Source organism: Drosophila willistoni (genome assembly GCF_018902025.1).
Source record: "Drosophila willistoni isolate 14030-0811.24 chromosome 2L unlocalized genomic scaffold, UCI_dwil_1.1 Seg196, whole genome shotgun sequence".
Lineage (NCBI taxonomy): Eukaryota > Metazoa > Arthropoda > Insecta > Diptera > Drosophilidae > Drosophila > Drosophila willistoni.
The window spans coordinates 8,968,681-8,987,153 of NW_025814048.1; the positions used below are offsets into that span (position 1 = coordinate 8,968,681).

Genomic DNA, 18,473 nt, shown 5'->3' on the forward strand with positions numbered 1-18,473 from the left:
ACACTGAAAATACAATAAGGGATTTTCCACCATCTTGGGCTGGTCACACTAATAAACTGATTGCAGCAAAAAAAAAAAAAATAACAAAAAAAAACAATGCAGACGCACAGGCCATAAGAAAATGGGTAAGTTTGACTTAAAAAATATATTAAAAAGCGGAAAAATTTGCCTATTGATTCGAGTGTTTAGTAGAAAAGTAGCAAAAAGTGAAAAATGAAAGGAAAATGAGTAAAAACAAGGTTTTTATTTCTCCGCAATGCCACTACGTATAACAGTGGCGATGTATGTATATATACAAATATATATATATATGTGTTTGTGTGTGAGTGTTTTGCGTTTGTGTGTATTGCCCGATCGATTTTATTTTGCAAATTCAAGGACAAACCTTAATCCTGCGGGAAAGCCCCATTAACTTTTTTTTTAAGTTTCACTTGATAAATGAAGGAAATGCAAATGAAAACCCATGACTCAAATTGCAAATCCACTTGCAGTAGAGATAATGTCCGGGATCTGGGGTGAAGGGCTCTTCAGCAAAGTCTCATTATCAGCAATTTGTGTACACATTTACACATGTAGTTACGCACATGCACATGTGTGTGTGTGTCTGCATGTGTTGCTTGTGTTTCCTTTTTTTTTTCTTGCACAAACAGGCCACACAATGGGAATGGGCTTGAAAGGTGTGAGTGTTGGGAGGGGGGAGCTACGGAGGCGGATGACAAATGCGGGTGCAGCAACAGCAGCGGCAAAAACAATCTGAATTCTGTGTCAATCTCCCTCCTCTGGGCGTATGTGTCTGTGTGTGGGTTGGTGAGAAGGGTATGAGGTAAGGTAGGGGGAAGTGTCAACGGAAAACGGAACTTTTAGGCATAAAGAGAAGATATTTTCATTTTTGGAACCAGATATTTTTATATACATAGAGGTATACACATATTTTTGGAGAAATTAAATCACTTTAGAACGAGGAAAGGAAATGAATATTGCGCGTTGGCGTCGTCAATAGCCATCTGTGGGATGGAATGGAATGAAGTCAGGCACGTATTCAAGTGAAAAGCCGGCTCTTTCTAGACAAAATAGAAAAGAAACACTCAAACCATTAGAAACTACTTCAATAACCTTCGAATTAGAACCACTTTGTAAAAAAAAGTTATACAAAATGAAACTTAAAACTCTCACAAAATTATTCTAGGCTATTAAATTACAGTCATACGTTTAAGTTTTTTCTTCTTCTTTCCTTTGTCCACTTGAGTTTGAATGATACTTGAAACCGTTCCAGTACGATTACATCTCATATATCCCACTGATTCTAATCAGAATTAATGGTCTAATTGCAAGTAGACATGTATTCCACTTGGAAGACTCTGGTGTGCACTTTAAATTGGCCAAAACAATTGTGTATATCAACCGGTTAACAATTAAGCATTAATTAATTTGAAATAAAATTATAATTATCTACGAGTATGCCCTAATCCGCTCCTGTAAGGTCAGATAATGGGAATGTTTGGGTTGTTTCTTTGCTGTTATTGGTGTGGTCGTTTTGTCTATATTCATATGTGTGTATACCAAGCAATATATAGAAGATTTTAATGTGTTTATTTTTATATATTTGTCCAGAGTATCCACAAATTGATTTATACGAATTCCTTACCGAGTCCGAACTGCAACAGTACTACAATGCCATTAAGTAAGTGGAACACATATCAGATCTGAGATCTCATCCCATTCAATGCTAATTGCTTCTTTCTCCCTTTCGCCCCCCAACTACACCGAACAACAGAAACGAATTGAAAATAACGAATGCAGCTCAATTTAAGTATGCAACGGATGAGGATTTACGTTTCATTGGCCTCTCGAGGCCGGAAATCCGAAGACTGCGTAAATACTATGAAAAGCATTTCCCTCACAGTTACCTCAGCAAGATTAAGCGTCTGCTGCAGGCTCCCTCCATACCGATGATGATTACGAAGCGGGTCGGGGAAAATGCAGGAGATGGCACCACACAGTTATCGACAGATGGCAGTGTTTCTGGAGCAGGAGCTATATCATTGGCCAGTGGTAGCAGTGAATTTGGCATCAATTCACCTAGCAAAGTGCCCAATAATAAGCATATAATCCCAGCGGATGCTATTAGTGTGAACAAGCAATTGGGCACTGGAGAGTTTGGAATAGTCCAGCAGGGCGTCTGGACGAATGGCAGTGAGAGGGTAAGCTGCTACACCTAATAATATCAACATATTTCATTAAAATTCAATGCTTTTCCAGATACAAGTGGCCATTAAATGTCTGTGTCGCGAGCGAATGCAATCGAATCCCATGGAATTCTTAAAGGAGGCAGCTATAATGCATTCCATTGAGCATGAGAATATTGTGCGTCTTTATGGCGTTGTCCTGGCCACAGATTCCTTAATGCTAGTCACTGAGCTAGCGCATTTACGCTCCCTACTCGAGGTCCTTAAGGATGCTGGTCTACGTGTCTCATTCCTCACAATACCCACGCTCTGTGAGTTCGCCCTACAGATCTGTAATGGCATGCGCTATTTGGAACAGAAGCGTCTCATTCATCGTGATCTGGCGGCCCGCAATATTTTGGTGTTTAGCAAGGATAAAGTGAAAATTTCGGATTTCGGTCTATCGCGCGCTTTGGGTGTGGGCAAGGATTACTACAAGACCAATTTTAATGTGAATCTAAAGCTGCCCATCGCCTGGTGTGCTCCGGAATGTATTAATTATCTTCGGTTCACCAACTCCTCGGATGTGTGGGCGTATGGTGTGTGTTTGTGGGAGATGTTCTCCTATGGTTTCCAACCCTGGGCTGCTTTAACAGGATTGCAAATACTGGAGGCCATCGATGCTCCAAATTATCAACGATTAGAACAACCCGATTGTTGCCCCAGTGAATATTATACTCTAATGATGAAATGCTGGCAGGATGATCCAGCCAAGCGTCCGAAATTCAATGAAATCTATGAACAATTGCCTGACATGAAGCCGGAACAATTAAAGGCAGTGGTAAATTGCCTGGAGGCCAAAAAGGATCATTTAATGTATCGCCAGGGTGATATTATAAGTGTCCTGGATCGTAATACGGGGACACCCTTCTGGAAGGGCGTTCTGAGCACGGGAAAAACGGGTTACTTCAATCCCTCGAATACGGTTGCCTTCTTGGAGGGCTTACCGGCCATGTGCCCAGCTTCCAGTCGGGATTCGTTTGGTAGTCGTGTGAGCGATCATCGCATAAGTAAAAGAAAACTACGCACCGAAATGATATCGAAGCCACAAAATGATTTCAAGCACACGGGACATGTGGGCATAGATGGAGCTACTTTTGGTGACATTGCCTTTTTGGGAAGCTCTCAGAATGTAAGTCAAATAACATTGATCTCTCTATTGTTATATAAGCAAATTATTCCTTTTTTTTAGTACAATCATGTGCCCAAGCAGATTGTGACTCCGTATAAACCGTCGGAGGATATAGAGCAAACTCCTCTCCTGCTGCCGCCCACGCCCACCAGCCCAGATTCACTACAGACTGCCAGTGGTTATTTTCCCGATGGAGCCAATTCAATGAATCCTACTTTTATACCCTCCACGGAGCATACACCCAAATTGATAGCCTCCCAAAATGGTCAAAGTTCGTTTGATTTTCAAACGACCAATACCAATCCCTTTAAGCTGGACGAACAGCAGATGGCATTCGCCTTGCAGAACAATAATGGTCAAAGTGGCAATCACTGGCGCAGTACTCCATCATCAGATCCTCATGAGTATCATGAGATATCCGATGATGAGATAGCCACAGATAAACTTGATTTTGGTCCCTCACTAATGGATGAGATAAACTCAATGTTTGGTTCAATTAGTGGACCCAAATCGCCAGGATTTGAACAGGCCAATGGAAAAAATGAATTTACTGAATTGTCAGGAGCAAAATGCTCTAGCCGATCAGGTGATAGTAATGGCAATAAACATGGAGGAGGAGGACATGGTCATGGTTTGCTCACAACACTTTCCAAAAAGAAACACTCATCATCGTCATCTGGAGGAACTGTTAAACCAATTTCGGTAAAGGATGAGAAAATATTAAATCATGCCATTGATATGGCAAATGAAATAAGTGCCAGGTAAGGGAAAGAGAGAGAGACAGAGAGAGAGAGAGAGAGAGAGAGTGGACAGTTTCTTTAACTATTTTCTCATCTATTTCTGTTCAGATCCATGATTGATTTGGTTATGGATCACACGCCCACCATGCACAGTCCAAAGCGTAAATTTAGTTTTCGCTTTCCACATCTCAGCGGGGGCAGCAGCAGCAGCACAAGTGGTGGAGGCGGCGACAAGGCCAGCTCTGCCAGTGGCAGCAATCATACCCCAAATTCATCTCATCAAGGTGGTGCTGGCAATGGTCAACATAGTTCACCCTATTCCAAGAAAAAGAACTTTACTGAAGAGCTGCAAAGTATTCCGGATATACAGGTGACTAAGCCCCAATAGATAACCCATTAGCACCAACTTCTTTTTTTTTTTGTGAGCTTTGCAAGCTTTTAGAAAAAATTTCTAATTTTCTACTTTTCTTTTTTCTATTTATTCTCTGCATTTATGTAAAATACCTTCATTTCCTTGGTTTTCCTATAACTTTTTTTTTTTTGCTTTTTGGTTGGTTCCGATTTTGTTTCGCATATTTCCTTCTCCTTGTTGGTTCATTTTCGTTTTCGATATAGCGTTTTCGTTCATTGAGCGAAATAAAAAACAACTCGGATTTGCGTATTCCCATTTTCGATAAGGAAAGCTCCGATTTTCTATTCGAAAAGTCAAGGGAAATTCTCACTCGACCCTTGAACTTGGAACAGTCAACAGGAGCGACGATGTCATCGTCGGCGGCACCCAGCAGCAATAATATCAATGAAAATATTATGGATATTGAGAATACATTAAAAGCATTAAATTTGGATTTTATGCACACGTACACGGAATTGGATAAGAGTGATTCGAATGATACACTGCTCAATGATCAATTGCCATCGTCGGCTCAGTTGCAGCATCAGCAATTGCTGAGCATGGATGATGGTGGCATAAGCAGTGCCGTTACCACTGGCAGCCTCAAATCCGCATCGGCTGTCTACAGCTATAGCAACGGGGTGCAGACTATGTTTGATTTCAATGCTGCCACCAGCCATTTGGATAAACATTTGCAGTATATGCACAATCAGGCTCAACTAAATTTGGCTTCCAGTCTGACACAGAACGAACAGAATAGCAGCAGTAGTCGTGCGGCCCTGGAGGACAAGAGATCGAGTACTCCAGATACGGGCTTCGCTTCGAGAGACACAAACATATCGCTATCTCGAAGGAGTAGTCAAAAATCTAGCTATAGTCCGCAAGAGCGTGAAATGGAAAGTTATTTTCCCATCAAGAGTGAAGCGTTGCTGTTTAGTGCACCGCCAGTGCTCAGTTTGAGAGATGAACTGGGCTATGAACGTTTTGGCCATGCCAAGCAATTGTTGGCCAATGCCTCACCCATTAAATCGGCATTGAATGCCAGTCAAAGTTCAGTTTATCGTTATCGTCAGCGTTCCACGTCGTTTAATGAGAGCTTCCAACCGATTAACTCACCGGTTTTATCTGAACCACAACCCCAGCTACAAAAGCATCATCAACACCAGCAGCAACAACAGCAGCAGCAGCAGCAACAGCAACCACAACAACGTGTAAAATCACGTCACTTGCAGCAAGGAACACAACCGCGTCGCTCGGCCTCGTATAAGCCACGTTCCATAAGGGCTAGAACCTTGCGTAGACTCAGCTACAATCCCATGACTCTGGACTCGAGTTCTTCAAGCGGGGAAGAGGCCAATTGTAAGCCCAGTTTGGCGCGTTCTGAATGCGATATACGTTCCGGTGGTTCTTTAAGCCGACGTCGTCGCATGGGTCTTAATCGACAGGTGCAATCCGCTTGCCAAGATGAGCCAATTATCATATCACCAAGACAAATCTATGGCTCCAATTCGAGCATCAAGTCGGCTCCCCACTACAATTTGGGTAATCAACGAAGGAGTTTCTATAGAGGAGGTGGAGGAGCACTGGCAGGAGGTGTTGGTGGCATCTATGAGCCATTCCATTATGATGAACGTATTTATGACTTTGGTGGTCGTGGTCCAGGCAACAATTACAATCCAATCGTTGCTGGCGGTGGCTATTTAAATCAAGTGAAATCCACTAGCTATATGCTTAATGGTCCCGATTCGGGATCCTCTTCTGCCAACGGCAATGGCCACCTGCGTCCTCTGAGCGCAGGGGGGACAGCAGCAACTGCTGCAGCATTACATGAATTTGATATAAGTCGTCTGACTGGTAAAAGTCCCACTTCAACCAATTTTGTAGGCAGCTCACCCGAAGAAGTCAAGCAGGTGATGGAAAAACCTCAAAGACCAACCGAATTTCATTGGCCAGAGAAGATACATGCCTCCGTATGGAGGCAACAGCCACAACAAAATACTTCCACATCGATTATAACACCAGCCAGAGCTGGACAAGCCAATTCTAGCGATTCATCATCATCGTCGAGCACGGAGAGCGGTGATGAATTTCAATTTCGTCGAGAATATCATAATGCGACTGCATCGGCTACAACTACGCCGCGTATACCACCTAGTCCGGCTCCATAACTAAGGAAAATGCTGAAATATGTTCTCAATTTACTGTTCGGCAATGTTTTATCGGATTAAAGGATTGCCAGGATCCACGATATGTGTGTGTGTGTGTGTCGATGGGGTGTGTTAGTGTGTGTGTTGGGTCGAAAAGTAAATTGTAGAAGTATTTACAGCCAAAATCAAAAAACCAAAACCAAAAAACAAAAAAACAATGAGAGAGTGTGCCTTAACTAATAAAAAACAAAACGAAAAACAAAAAACAAACATTAAACCAAGAGAAAAGAAGATAAGAAAACACCGAAGACCTCTCAGCAATGATAATAATGATGAAAGATTTTTGCCTCCTTAGCAAACAAGAAAACCGAACAATAAACGAATTAAAATAGTTACAAACCAAACACAAAAAACAAAACAAAAATATTCACAGATGAAATTTTTTGTAGTAAAATTCTCGAAACGATTTTTTTTAATGTAATTTCCATAAAGAATTTTTTGTATAAGAAAGGAAACAGTAAAAAACTGGAAAGAAAAAAGGCTTCCAAAAACCAAACAAAAGAAAATAGACAAAAAACATATTTAAAGAGATTGAAATTTTTGTGAATACCCTTGCAAAGGATCTGCTTGAGTGAAGGAAAGATATGGGTTAAGGATAGATAGATATACAAACTTTATAGAAATGTTGCCAAAAGATAGACAAAAGGGTTTTCTAACGATTCTAATACAAGGGTATTTAAAAAGAAAGTTTTCGGCATGCCGAAATTGAAATTTTCATACATTATCCTAAATTACTACTCCAAGAGCTTGGTTGGCGGGAAACAGTATTAAGTACTTACTACTCTAAACATAAAAAGGGCTCATTTATCCCTTCATAAAAAAAATTAAAAACAAAATTCATAAAGGGACACTCGAATCGAACAGGGTAACTGAAAACAGAAAGAAAGAAAGGCCATAAAGATAACAAAATTCATGATGATTTTAGTTCTCACACACACACACAGGAAGACAAACAACAGTCATCCACATCCTTGCACACACACACACACACACACTAACAGACAACCATATAAAACTGTTGACAATCCTTTAAAGAAAACATCCAAACTTGTCCACACATCAGAGATACAACTTGACGTACATATGATGCAATCTGTGTTATGTGCCATATCCTTATGCTTGCATTTTTTACTAAACTTAAAAACCAAAAATCAAATGTTAAACAATAGTTAAAAAAACCAACAAAACTACCAAAATGAGAAGAAAAACAACACCAAAATAAAAAACTTAAATTAAAAAAAAAGGCATTTAAGCTAATTGAGGATTTGCCTCACTTTTTTCAATATTAAGTACGAGACGACTCTCTCTCTCTCTCTCTTACTCTCTAAAACAACAAAAGTAAAGAAAACAAATATTTGCTTATAAACAAAATAAAAAATAACAAATTGAATTAAACAAATAAAAACTTTTTTTATAACCTCACTAAGAAATTAAAGAAAAAGAAAAAACAAAACTAAAAACAAGATTTTCGCATTCTATGCATTTATATAAATAATCTAAACATTATATACAACAAGAAACAAATTATATATATTATATATATACACATTAAATATATACATACTTAAAAACAAAACAAAAACAAACAAAACTAAAATTCTAAACTATGCGTTCGAAGCGTTTCAACCCGTCAAAAGTAAAAATAACTAAATTTACTCAAGTATTATCTATACAAAAAAACAAAAAGTTTGCATTCGAAGAAACAGACAAAAAGATAAATTTATTGGTAATCAAAAACTAAAAAGAAAAACAAAAATTGAAATGAAATGTTGTGCATATTTAAAGGGATTCAATAAAGAACAAAAAGAAATGTCAATGACTTTACGTTCATTTTATATCTCTTCTTATCCTTTTATTTTAGTTAATTTCCCTTTTTTTATGATTTTATTGGGGTTTTTTTTCGTTTGTTCTTCTTTTTAGTCTCTAATAGGCAAAGAAGGATTAGAAGCCTACAATAGCCTGATTGAGCGTAAAAATATGCTCGATATAGGACCCAGTCCAGCGGCCACTTTGATGCGTCACATGGACACAGATGAATTTGATTTGCAATCTCTGAATCATCAAACTTCGGCAGCCATACAATCGAGACCGATGACCTTGCCCACCCGAGGATCAGCGGCCCAAAGAGTACGTAAAGCTGAGTTGGCCAAACTAAGCAGACAGAGATTTGCAGATGATTGTGGGGATGAATTGCTGGCCACACCAACAGAAGCCTGCGAAAGTCCCAGCTATATGACTCATACTGGCAATAACAGTATGAGCTATAAATTTCCTGAGGCAGACTCCCCCGCGGAGCCATCGAATCCCATACCTTTGCCACCGCGTGAGGGTAAAAAGCAGGTGAAAACCAGTACCAAGAGACATGTGAGAAAATATCCATTGATTATACCAGCCAATGGACTGCAGCGAACTCTAAGTAAACTCACAGATTTTGGTGAAACGGAGACGGCAAGTGGTGGCGCAAGGAGCCCACAGCAGGAGCAACCACAAACGCAAGCAGCAGCAGCAGGCAGACCCATTGAAGTGGTGGCCGCTGTGCGAAGACCCACCGGCCCGGCGGAAAGAGAATATGAGAATATGCCCAAAATGACGGGATCCATTGAGGCATCGCATACGTATCAAAATCTGGACAAGCTAATGCCGGCTGATGCAGCTGGTCTGACAGTCGACAGTGCTTCGCTGCAATTTGAGTCCATACTGGAGGCGGATATCAGCAAGGAAAGCATTTTACAGTCGCCAGATGTCACAGATGGCTTCTACAACTTTTCCATACAAAAAGAGGAGTACAACAAGGGCAAAGAGATTGGTGGTGAGATCAATTTAAATATGGAAACAAGAAAACTCGAGCAGCCACCACAACAACAAGAACCAGAGGAGTCGACTCCCAGCACATCAACGGATCAGGGGAACAATGAGTTGGCTGGCAATGCTTTGTTCAAAAAGGTCAGAGCTTCGGTTAACCAGGCCATGAGTCGTCATCAAGTGACCACGAATGGAGATTCTCTATCCACAAGTCCATCAACTTCTGCAAAACCTCAAACAGAGGCGGAATATTTTGCTGCCACCGCAGCAAGATTGGCTCATTCCAATTCGGTAAGCTGTGAGGATTTGCTAGAATTCTCCGATAAAAAGCCCAAGGGATGCGAACGTGGCGTTGATTCGGATGAAGTGAGAATAATGGTCAAAGTTCTGGGCAAGGCGGTGAGTATATAAATAACATAGCATATATTCTAAGTGTCTAATTGAATTTATATTTTCAGAGTACACCTCAACGTTGTCTAAGCTCATTAGAGTTTATCAATTGGGATGTTCACAAGTCCATTAAACTAATCAAATTACAAAATATGCTGGAATCGGAAGAAAAAGAGAATGAACTAAGCCTGGAATCAGCTTTCGAAGCATTGCAGGAGCATGAATGGGATCTGCATACAACGGCACAGAAATTAAAGAGTCTTAAACTCTAACAAAACAAACAATTTGTTTTATTGAAACCGCCAATGCCTTAAACATTTATTTTTTTTTGAGAATAATATACTATTTTTTAAGCATTTCGTTTAGGACTCTAAGAGAGAAAACATCAACTTCAATCACTGCTTGAAACATTGTTTCCTTTACATAATCAAAACAAGAACAAAAACCAACCTATCTACCTATTACTTACCTACTTTACCTATGTAAACGAATCTCATTATGTACTTATATATGCAATTCGAAATCAAAAACAAATACACTCTAACAAAATGAACTCAATTACTATGCTTTGGCTTTCAAAAAAAGGCTAGAGAATGATTTGAATTTATTTAAATAACAAAATAATAATAAAAAAAAACAATAGTTTTAATGTATTATTATCATGTCGAGGTTAACGAAACGCGTTTACGACGCACGCGCCAGTTATCCGGATCGAACTAAATCCGAGGAGAAATCATTCTCCGAACTGAACGTACTAATCAAGACTCTGGATACGGCTCTACTGTTGCTCAGTTCTAGCGAAGAGTCTGTTCTGTTGACTGTTTTCAATCACATTATGGAATTTGCAAGACGACAGGATGAAAATGTTTTGGAATTGAAGGAGCATCAAATGTTGGACTTGTTACTCGATAAAAATTTCTTTATTAATGCAGAGAGTACGTTGATAAGACGTTTTGCCTTGTATCTGATAACCACACTGATGGATAAGACAGATTTGAATGAGTTTGATACCGAGAAAACTGAACAGATATTAAATGTGGCCTATTCATTCTATTTGAAGGAGAACGATGACTTTTGTATTGAATATTTGACCTATATAGTGAATATGTGTCTACGTGATCCGCAGGTGGCACAAAATCTCTTGGAGAATTATGAGTTTCTGGAGAAATTTAAAACTGTCTTTGTCAACTCGGAGAATCCAGATACAGTATTCAATTCCATTGAGGCATTGCATCGTATGTTGCAGGTGCAGAGTGCTGAGGAGATGTTGGTCTTTACCACACAGCCGGATTTTCCCATTGATCGCATAATATGTGAGATAACGAATGAGTTTCCTGAGGTACGACAAGCGGCCCTCAAGTTGCTAAAGACTCTGCTGGCCGATACCAGTGATCAGAGTGTATTCCAGCCCATGAATCGTGCCTTCTTTGTGCTGGAACAATTGGTTAAGGCATTCTGTCAGGATCCACAGGGCAGCGATGGCGTTGAGATCATTGAGGCATTGGCCACTGCTCTACGTTCGGAGAAGATGACCAAATTGTTTTTCGACCAAAATCTGTTCAATTCGACTGTCGAGTGTCTTAAGGAAAATTTGGAAATTTTACCACTCGAATTGCGTTGCACGATAATTTCGATTTTCGCCGAAACAGCCAAATATCCCCATTATCTCTCGAGGATGCACAATGCAGGAATAACGCATATGTTTATCGATTGCCTTATGGAGAATAAACCAGCTCCGGCTACATATGTTCTACTTGGGCTCAATCGCATGGCCGATTATCCGGATGCAGTGCGTCTAATTGTGGCCGAATATGAGTATGGTGCCATGAAGAAACTTTTATCCATAGTCCAATCACTGGATGTCATTGTCAAGACACGCGAACAGGCAGCTGAGCTTATGAATCATTTGCTAACAGTGGCATTCCGGGATACAGCTGATAAGCTAATCGAATTGGATATACCAAACATCATGGCGCAGACTTTGCAACAGGGTTTGCCGGCATTATCCATCGATTTGATTCTCTCCCTGTTGGCCATTATCGAAAGTCTCACTCAGAATGGCGAATACAGAGCGGTGTTGGGTCAAAATCGTGTTCTAACCGAACAAATTGCTCAGCTATTGATGGTAGGTTTAATTTTTATTCACTGCATAGATACCTAATTATTTATATCCTATTTATTTAGCGTTCCTATGCCCATTCCATTTTGGTTAACAATATTTTCCGTTGTCTTTGTACTCTAATCGATGAGGAGCCTGTCCGATTGGTTCTTCTCAATAACTATATAGTGTCCTCCATTAAGCGAGCGTTGAAATCTCTTTCCAATTTGGTTAAAACCGCTGTAACAAATTTCATATTGCAAACCACACGTTTCAATGAATTCATCGATGCCTATATAGATCGTGGTATCCTGGAAGTGTAAGGACATCAAGTATTACGGAGTATAGTGAAGACTTATTTTTGTTTATTCCTTAGCTTAATGTTATTCCAGAAACATGCCTTCTGTGTATCCACTTGGGGTCCGGCCATTGAGAGTATATTGTCTAAGTGCCCCACTATGAAGTTTTGTATACGTAATTGTTTAAACTTTACGGATATTACGGCTGGCAAGGATTTTTATGTCGCACGACAAAAGTTTGATGATTTTCGCTTATTTCAAGAAATTTTACGTACAGATTGTTCACCAATAGAAGCGGTTCTAGTGGTGAATTTCGATAGACCCGAAGCGGATGAAAATGATCTGGTGCCAGTGCCATCACGTTGTCTGCAGGAATTTGCTCTTGGAGGCGGCGATCAGAAATGGTGCTATTCCAAGCGTCCAGCTGATCCCAATTTGCCTGCCTATCTAGAAGCCCTGAATCAAACTTTAGCCGTAAGTAAGAAAAGGCTGACAAATATAAAGATAATTCTATCTCTCTTCACTTTGTGTCTTAGATGCATGGACTGGTTGAGAATCCGGATAAAATTCGACGTAGCATCGATTTCGACAATGTGGCCAAGCGTAGTAAAATCCTAGCTGAGGCTGTGGCCGCTGTCATGTCCGATAATCTCACAGTTTTGGATCTGAATTCCACGGAAGAGTGCTCCAAGCACCAAGTGCATTGCCATCTTACGGATTTGCGTAATATGCATCATACGAATTTCATACCCTTGGGCATGGTACGCAGTGGCTGCCAATTCGAGAGGGCCATCCTCTTCAAGTGCTTTGCCGATCAAATTGGCCTGCCCAGCACCTTGCAACGCAGCATCGATGGCCGCATGTTGTACAACGAAGTGCCTCTGCCTGTGGAAATTGAGCGGGATGTCCATTGCGATAAGAAGACTCTGAAATTTATGCCTTGGCGCATGCTGAGACCCACACACATTGTGGATCTCATGTATAATGTGGGGGAATTGTATCCCATGCAGAGTCGTCAGGCCTTGCAGTATTTGCGTCTATATTGATGGTACAACTCCTAAAAGGATTTCAATATATGTAGTATATCTAATTACTACATCTAAATTTCATAGTAAGCTTCAAGTAGTTATGGTCTCCATTTTATATTATTATCTTTAGAGGGGATTAAAAGGCAAAAACAATAAGTAAAGTTCTTGAAAAATATATATGTGAGTCTAGATACTTTTTAGTGTTTTCGAAAATTCCTTTCGTTTTTGTCAAATACTTTTAAATCTGGCCTGTCCTTTGTCAAATTGAACAGGTCTGCAGCCGAAATTTTCGATTTCAATCATCTTGACCTCTCTGGACAGATCTCTCTTAGTAAGAGATTGGCTTCTTCCAGTGATGGTTTCATTACAGAGGTTCAAAGTCGGCGAAATAGAGAATAGAGAATTTAATTTAAGGAAGCTCAAAGTATACATAAGTCGCTAGCTATAGTAGAAATCTGTTAAAATGGTGTGCAAAGTCGGAAAAATCTGGCCAGATGACAAATGAAGGGGATATGTTTGACTTTATTGTAATTTAATATGTATCTCTTTGAAATATATGTTTTTTATCTTTCAGAAAGACATTGCTGAAAGCTAGTAAAATAGATAGCTATATTCCGTTAATTCTCAAAAATTGAATTATTTCCCAAATTTTCCACATTTTTCCCTCAATTTCTTGTCGCTCTTTTGGTAAAAACTAACTTCTGATTCTTACACCAAGAAAAGTAAGTTAAAAAATTTCATCAAAATCCAACCATGTTTAGATATAAATCGCCATATTTGGGGATACGCCATGGTGCCTCTGATCAATCTGTGTTACGACCTCTTTAGGTACTTCTATAATCTTCAATATAATACCTTGAAAAAACAGATACGACCACAGGTTTCTTTTTAAGAACATTATTTGTTAAAGAAGATAATTGGTTTCTTTTTAAGAATTTTATTTGTTAAAGATACCGTACGAGATTTGTGTTATGTCCATGATCATTCAAAGCATTCAGACATATTCTGGGCCTTGTGTAAATATTCGTAGCCAATTTCCGTTAATTTGATTTCAGTTATCAAAGATCTTTCCTAGATAAACCAAAGAAATACCAAAAATACCACTTTCATTCGGTATTTTTCCGAGTCCTCTCTGCGCATGTGTGGGTTCTCTTTGCATCTCTTCCTCATCTGACATTCGCCAAATGTCAAATTTAAGCAAAATTGGCAAAACTTGTAAACAATAGATGGTAAAGAAAAAACGCTGATTGGAAATTTAATTTAATTTTGGTTCGGATTTGATTGTCCTGTCCAGGGGCAATCAATATGTGCAGATTGCTGTGGACACTAACCTACTTCCTGCTGACCAGTTCATCGATTGTGTTCACCGCGTGCGTCAATAATGGTAACCCAGTGAGACTTTTTTTTCTCTCCATGAGAAAATCAATAAATCATTTTAAAAATTCTTACAGTCACTGGCACAAGTTCACCTGGTTCAGGATCGGCTAGTAGTAGCAGCAGCAGCACATCCCTGACCAGTGGTGGACATATTCATCGGACAGCAGCTGCCATTGAGAGGGTGAATAAATTGTGGTGCTATGCCTGTGATACCATGGACGATGGTCAGGCCTGTGTGGATGTAGTTTCCCGCAATGATACATCTCTGATGAAGAAATGCCTGGGCGAGGAATTCATCTGCATGGTGAAGCGTTTCTCGTACACCACCAGCACCGAGAACTCGACTAGTTCGCCCAAGATGTGGTCCCTGGATCGTCGCTGTACGGCCAACTGTGAGCCCGGATGCATTATAATTGGTGAACGCACCAAATTATATGCTTGCACCTCGTGCTGTGAGGAATCCCTCTGCAATACGGGTCGCGGGGCTGCCTCAGGGATCTTTCATCGCGAGGACACGGGCATTGGTACGCGCATCTTTTGGCTGGCTGCTCCATTTCTGGTCAATATATCGCTAATGTTGTACAAGAAACATGCCTGTCATGTGCTCATCATTAAACTGGAGTAAGCACAATGAAAGTATAGTCAAATAACTAGCCAAAATGTAAAGAATTCCTTTACTTAATTACCTTTATTTAATTATAAATGCAATTTTTCTCCCAAGTTGCCCAAAGACTAAGCAATTTAACTAGCTCAAATTGTAAGCGATATTCGCATATTTCTAATTTTAGTTCACTTTGAAATAACTTGGAATTGTATTATCCTTAAGGGGATAAGAGTTCAGTAAGTGAGTGTAAAACTAAGCATGCTCTTTTGCAATTGTCCTTTTTTGTTCACTTGTTCTTTTTTAATCACTTAAAATCATCTAACTATCAAAATAAAATTCAGAATGCTTATGTTGAACAAGTGAGCAACTGAACAACTGAGCAATTGAGTGATTAACTGAACAAAATGAGTAAATTTACTCACTTCTATAAAAAGAACAAGTGAACTTATTCAGCAAAAAGAGTAATTTCAAATCCATGTAATTATCAAAATAAAATTCAGAATGCTTATGCTGATCAAGTGAGCAACTGAACAATTGAGCAACTGAACAAATGAGCAACTGAACAACTGAGCAATTGAGTGATTATATGAACAAAATGAGTACGTTGACTCACTTCGATGAAAATAACAAGTGAAATTATTCAGCAAAAGGAGCAATTTCAAATCCATGTAATTATCAAAAGAAATTCAGAATGCCTCTGCTGAACAAGTGAGCAACTGAACAAATGAGCAACTAAAAAACTGACCAATTGAGTGCTTCCCTGAACAAAATGATTAAATTGACTCTTTTAGATGAAAAGAACAAGTGAACTTATTCAGCAAAATGAGCAATTTATACCCAAAGCTAGTCTGAATATCTTTTAAACTTTCTTATATGTCCTTCAAGCCACACCAAATATCTAAGCTAAAAACAAAATAGATTCAAATTAAAGAAATTGTTGGTAAATCATCTTTAAACATTAAACAAATGCTCACTCATAGCCTTAAGTAAAGATCGTATCTCTTTAAATTGACTAACTAGAATTTGTAATTAATGAAAACAATAGAGAATTTATGTATTTAATTAAAATTGTTTGCCCTGAAACGAATTTGCAAACATTGAAAGGAAATGATTGTTATTCCAAATACGATTCAAAGTTGTTTCAAATGCACTCACTCCATTGTTTTGTAGATAGACGACGATGACGATTGATGATGATGACATTTTGTGTGATAATAATAAAATACCATTCTATGATCAATAAATTTTAATTAGTCTTGTGTTCTAAACTCAATTTTGGTATAATAAGCGTTTTGTTTTCGAAAATTGTGTCTTAATAACATAGTTGCTTTTTGATGATATTTACATATGTATACACATTAGACACAATTAATATGCTAATATGGTTTAATTACAATAACTAGGAATTGTGCAAACATTGTCCAGGAAAATGTGGAACACACATTTGTAAATTGTTTATGCATTAATTGCAATTTCTCCAACCCTAAGTGGATGTAGATGGTAGACCGTTAGGCATATGCATTTGCATGCATTAATTTCATACACCTAGTCTGGACCACATCGCCACATCATGGGCACTCCATTCCGGATGAAGATGGGAGGTAACTACATGAATTATTTATTGAGCAGGAAAAGTATTCATAAGTGAAGCCCAGCAGGATGTAAAATGTAGATGAAAATGGCCTCCATATCTCCAGTTGCTAATCAGAAATCAAGAGTCAGCAAAAAGAGAAAAGAGGGTAATTCTCTTTCATTTTCATCTAATCGAGGTAGCCATTAAAAACAGATATCCAACAGAACATGAGAGGAGCCGCCAACCACGCCCACACATTTCAACCACCCACTGTTAGAACAACAGACAGATTCTGCCATGTGTGTGTGTGTCTGTGTGTGTGTTTGTGTGTGTTCTCTTCTCTGGAGGATATTTGTTTTCATAAGTACGGCCAAAACGTTGGTTGGTCTAATAAACCCTAGACAAATCTCTTCATTTTGTGCTTAATTTTTCTTGGCAAATTTACATAAATGGCTAGAAGGGGGAACTATGGCCAATATTCTTACTCCTCTTACTCTCTATAAAGAAGTAGTTTTTCGTTTTTTCTCCCATACCCGGACCATCCATCATGTCCTGTGTGCCTTTTATTTGTCTCTGGGAGTGTGTGTGTGTGTATTTAACGTGGCTTTTGTGTCGTAAATCTTCATCAGACGGCAAATTACGTGGTTACCAAAGGCATTGGCATTGGCATAGCCATCGGCGCAGCCACAGCCTATGCTTTTTGGCCACTTTTCCTGAATGTATCCTGAGTCCTGGTCGTGTATCTACCCACAATGGATGGGAGGTTGCAAAGCAATAAAGTGACCGCATTGCGAGTTCTCTCCTTTCTTTGCCGTAGCGTAACGAAAACAAAAACACATCATAAAAAATACTCGGTGACAAAAATGGACACCAACACCAATGTTGCCACAAAACCACCCATCAGGATGACACGATGATGCGCAGCGGGTGTCCAGGCCATTGACAACAGTTTCATTTATGAAAAATAATAGCAACAGCAATATGCAAAATTTATTATTATATTTGCGTTGAGCCGCAAAAATGCGACAGAACTCACACAGACTCGGACCCAGGAGCAGCAGACACCGATTCAGACCGAGACCTCGAAATGCGACCCTACACAAAGAGAGCAATAAAATTTCATAACTGAAATGAAAGTGTTAAACAACGAGTCTTCAATACTCTTATATAACTTCCATAAGTTTTCATTTGATCATTTGGTTCGTTAATGTGAAATAAGTGCTTTTAGTCATGCTATTGACAGATGTTCATTCTTAAGTCTCCAGGTCTTGCAAAATTCAACAACTTTAACAGTTTTTGTTGGTTTGTAATCTTGTACTTTTATATTTTGAAAAATTACAAAGAAACTTGATAATATACGTTGATATATACATATGTCATTAAATGATTTCATAAAAAATGTGAATGTAAGAAACGAATGCTCTTAAATATTAGCCCCCTAAGACTTAAGAGTGCCTCAAGGCACATATCGATTTCAATAATACCGATCATTTTTTTAATCATTTTGGAAAATAATTTTGGTTAAATAGAATCCATTACAAACGTACAAGGCCTAGAAAGTTAAACATTAAATGTTTTTGATATAAAAAACAGAATACTATTCGGTA

The 18,473-nt window shown here is 39.0% G+C and overlaps 3 protein-coding genes across 4 annotated transcripts; all 3 read left to right on the plus strand.

The window, feature by feature from the left end:
* Positions 1 to 51: 51 nt before the first annotated feature.
* On the plus strand, positions 52 to 10,445 carry LOC6639954 (activated Cdc42 kinase-like). 2 transcript variants are annotated; one of them, XM_023182147.2, is made up of 8 exons: positions 54 to 125; positions 1,612 to 1,681; positions 1,775 to 2,201; positions 2,260 to 3,357; positions 3,418 to 4,118; positions 4,206 to 4,467; positions 8,616 to 9,896; positions 9,956 to 10,445. In XM_023182147.2, the coding sequence occupies exons 1-8, from the start codon at positions 122 to 124 to the stop codon at positions 10,157 to 10,159; spliced, it is 4,047 nt and encodes a 1,348-aa protein (XP_023037915.1). In that variant the 5' UTR covers positions 54 to 121; the 3' UTR covers positions 10,160 to 10,445. The 2 variants fall into 2 exon arrangements, with proteins under 2 accessions (XP_046866219.1, XP_023037915.1); XM_047010263.1 differs by lacking the exons at positions 8,616 to 9,896; positions 9,956 to 10,445 and adding an exon at positions 4,713 to 6,862 and having other exon boundaries at positions 52 to 125.
* Positions 10,446 to 10,484: 39 nt separating this feature from the next.
* Positions 10,485 to 13,503, plus strand: LOC6640406. The gene is made up of 4 exons (XM_002062935.3): positions 10,485 to 12,012; positions 12,072 to 12,304; positions 12,362 to 12,758; positions 12,821 to 13,503. The coding sequence occupies exons 1-4, from the start codon at positions 10,549 to 10,551 to the stop codon at positions 13,328 to 13,330; spliced, it is 2,604 nt and encodes an 867-aa protein (XP_002062971.1). The 5' UTR covers positions 10,485 to 10,548; the 3' UTR covers positions 13,331 to 13,503.
* A 970-nt stretch (positions 13,504 to 14,473) lies between these two features.
* Positions 14,474 to 16,401, plus strand: LOC6640405. The gene is made up of 2 exons (XM_015178750.3): positions 14,474 to 14,696; positions 14,764 to 16,401. Exons 1-2 carry the CDS (start codon positions 14,618 to 14,620, stop codon positions 15,312 to 15,314), a joined length of 630 nt encoding a protein of 209 aa, XP_015034236.1. The 5' UTR covers positions 14,474 to 14,617; the 3' UTR covers positions 15,315 to 16,401.
* The last annotated feature ends 2,072 nt before the right edge of the window (positions 16,402 to 18,473 follow it).